This window comes from Pinus tabuliformis, chromosome 3_2 (assembly GCF_031772625.1).
Source record: "Pinus tabuliformis cultivar Carrire ecotype Pingquan chromosome 3_2, CPIR1, whole genome shotgun sequence".
Taxonomy (NCBI): Eukaryota; Viridiplantae; Streptophyta; class Pinopsida; order Pinales; family Pinaceae; genus Pinus; species Pinus tabuliformis.
The window spans coordinates 1,242,261,006-1,242,264,562 of NC_142302.1; the positions used below are offsets into that span (position 1 = coordinate 1,242,261,006).

Genomic DNA, 3,557 nt, shown 5'->3' on the forward strand with positions numbered 1-3,557 from the left:
TATTCAACATCCATCTAGGATCTATGTTATGTCATCAGTGTTATTAGTGTTATGTTTTCATCAAACACCAATTACTTTTTCAATAATCATTTCCATTTCTTTCCACTAGGAAGTTGACCATTTACACCATAGGTATAATCATCTAAGTACATCATTAAATTTCACATGAGCCTCATCATCTTGAGTCTTAATCTTTCGTCATATATTCTTCCTTCCCCAAGGAATTTCTGGTGAAATTCATTGTTAAGATATTACTAGTCACACAATCATTATTTAAATCATCTATCTCAAAATTAAAATCCCTTGGTTTTACATCCATTTACCCTTTGGCTTACTGCTTCCAATACCTCTATATGCAATTGCATATAAACACTAGGTCAACATGATTTAATTTTATATCATGCTTAATTTACTTGCATGAGGGTTTGTTGATCCATGTTGACTTATACATACATCACTTAACAATTATCATTTTCATCCACAAAAATATTTTCTTATCTCGTCAAGTTCCTATCTCAATACCACTTGATTGCTTTATTGTAAATTCACCCTTCTTCAAGTTGGACAAGAGATTCTTGCTCATTAAATAGTATTTTTATTTTATATTTTGAAACAGTTTGAAAACACTACTACCATCATTGTCCATGAAAAATTTAAATGTGTGGTGTTCTTTGGAAATAACCTCTTTTAACGCTATGGAAACAAAACTTGATAAGTTTCTCTATGTGAAGTCCTACTCATGAAATAATGAGTGCAAATCAGTCAAGTACAACCTCTATTAATTGACTCTCACTTCTTTTGCCAATATGTACACAATCCCTCTCAAGGTATCCTTATAAAATTTCTAGCAACATTCCTTCTATACTTCAACTATTAAACTATGTAGATCATCATTATGACCATTACCAATCATGTTTCTCGGTCCACTCATCAATACCCTTAAAAGAACTTTCTTCTTGATAGAACATCCCTTCATTTCCTCCTACCTGATATTCATAGATATATTTTTATTTTTTCCTAGTCTTAATTTCCTAATATTCCATGTCTACTAGCTTCAAAAATGGAAACTTATTCACTTCATTGACTTTAATTTCTTACCTCCAGCCATTGTGGTTTCTTTTCCTCCTCTCTTGAAAACATAGCATTGATACACTTTGGAAATGTTGTTACTATTCCCCAACTTGGGTAATACCCTATAAATAAATTCATTAAGATGGCTACCAAATGTAATCCGCTTATCATTTCCTATTTTAAGACATCAACATAATAAAATTGCTTGATCATTCATCTTGTTATCCATAATTCATAGTTAGTCACCTATGGAAAACTTTACAATGTGGCTCTCCCATTAGAGGGAAACTATTATATATGTTGTTATGCACACAACTTATCTGATCCATGTTGGCCATAATCACATGAGCTATCATTAGTTATCATCATTAGAAAATTTGCAAGTTTCTCCTTTCCCTTTCTCCTTAGACAACTTTATCCAATATATGCAATTAACCTTGAATCATGAAACCTCATGTAACATTATACTCAACATCATAACAGTTAATTAAACTAAACTGAAATCATAGTGTACGATTTAGATGTATTATAAAGGTTAAACAATAAAACATGCTTTTAGATGGTCCATAAAAGTATCTGTCTTAGCTAAGTAAGCAATACATCAATGGAAATTTTGATAAATTGATAAGCAGTCATCATTTCGAACTTTAGAAATCATACTATTGCTGGACTGTATACTTTCAGTGGTGTGTGCACTTTTAAAATAATGCAAGGTGTATATCAGCTGTTCTCGAATATCTCTTTTATGTATGCTTAGTACTGTGCATGTTATTTTAATCATAATTTGGAAGAGAAACACTTACAATATATAGCTTGAGTGGGCCTAATGGTTAAGAGCATGTGTTTCCTCCTAAGAGGTCACAGGTTCAAAACCAGAGGGGGGTAGAGTATGTATGCCTTCGTAGACTTAGCAGTCAAATCGCTACGCACACAACTCACAGTCCTGGATTCTTATAATAATATTGTGTACTTATTCCTTACATGATCAACAAAATAAAATTAAAATACAACATAAAGACAAAGATAAATACAATTATAATTGGAAATAACTCCCTTTAAGAAAGCCACTCATAAAAATAACTCCCTTCAATAAAGCCATTCATAAAATTAAAAATTTACTCATTATGTGAAAACAAAAATTAAAACATTCCAAATCAACCTGGGAATCTAATTGAACTTCCACATTAAAAAAAAAGAGACAAAATTGAAACACACATAAAAAAGCATTGGCTACAATTGGACCAACTATACAGATTTGGTAGAATACTCGCTGCGCTGCTGCCTGAGAGCTGCGCTTCCCTTCTGCGATCGCTTTGACAAGTCTGTGCTCTAGGGCTCGCGCCCATGGAGGTGTTGCGCTCTCCCCACGCACCTCTCCCACCTCCTCCGCCGCCGATCTCGTCTGCTGAGGCCTTTAATCGGATTTTGGCAAGGCTCCCAAAGAAGAAGAATTTTGAAGCTGCGAAATTCGTAAAATAATTGGATGATATTCCTGAGATCTCCCTTCCTCCTGAAACCCTGATCCAGGTTGCATTGTCTTTGACCGAGCGAGCTCTCATCGGCCAGTTCACTGGGCTATGGCCATCCCCCAAAACCACTGAGAGCTGGGTCAACAGAAACTGGGCGCCGTTGATCAAAGAAAGTGTTACCTCTTACTTTCTGGGGAGAGGATTCTTCCTCTTCGAATTCACTTCAAAGGATGACAAAGATCTGATCTTCCAAAATGGCCCCTACTTCATGGGCCCTCAGGGTTTGTACCTAAATAAATGGACTCCGGACTTTGATCCAGCAGTAGATGTACCCAAAGCAGTCCTGGTGTGGGTTAGGCTTCCAAATCTCCCAGTTCATTGCTGGAATTGGGATTATTTGATGCACCTTGGAAATGCCCTGGGGAAATTTATAGACCGAGTGAATAATAAGGATCAATATGATTGCACCAGGATCTGTGTGGAAGTAGATTTGGAGGTGGGGCTGCCAGAGGCCATCAAAATCAATGTCGGAAGCTGGACACATGTGCAGAAACTGGACTATGAGCAGCTGCCCTTCAAATGCCGGAAATGCCATGTTTATGGACACTTCGCCAGAGGCTGCCCGACCAACAATGAAGCTGTGCAGGGGAAGGAGGACGGCTGGAATCAATTCAAGCGTTCCAAAACTTCTTTCAAGACATAGAATTCGGGAGGCACTATTGTCAAAGGTACTCACCAGGCCTCTGCTCAGTAGATCCCGCCCAAGCCTGCTCTAGAAAATAAGTTCGATCCTCTTAGCTCGTAGCCAGAGGACACCTAGGAGGTCGTGGACCAAAAAGCAGTGTCTCCAGAAAAAGGTAGTCTACCTATCTCTTCCAAGGATGCAAGTGTTGCAGAAAGCTCAAAAGGAACCCCTGTCGAAGTTGAGGAAGAGGACCAAGAGTTGGAAGACTCGGAGGAGGAAGGAGAAATAGGTGACTCCCAAACCTCTGTAAGGAGATCCACAAGAGGGTGTAA

At 37.6% G+C, this 3,557-nt stretch overlaps 1 protein-coding gene across 1 annotated transcript; it reads left to right on the top strand.

Moving 5' to 3' along the window:
• Nucleotides 1-2,808: 2,808 nt before the first annotated feature.
• LOC149185234 (uncharacterized) lies at nt 2,809-3,243 on the top strand. Its single transcript, XM_089415594.1, has one exon. It carries the CDS (start codon nt 2,809-2,811, stop codon nt 3,241-3,243), a length of 435 nt encoding a protein of 144 aa, XP_089271720.1.
• Nucleotides 3,244-3,557: the final 314 nt, after the last annotated feature.

What these genes read in the sequence shown, in the direction of transcription:
- LOC149185234 (XM_089415594.1), top strand. Translation starts at nt 2,809, where the DNA reads ATGGGCCCTCAGGGTTTGTACCTAAATAAATGGACTCCGGACTTTGAT.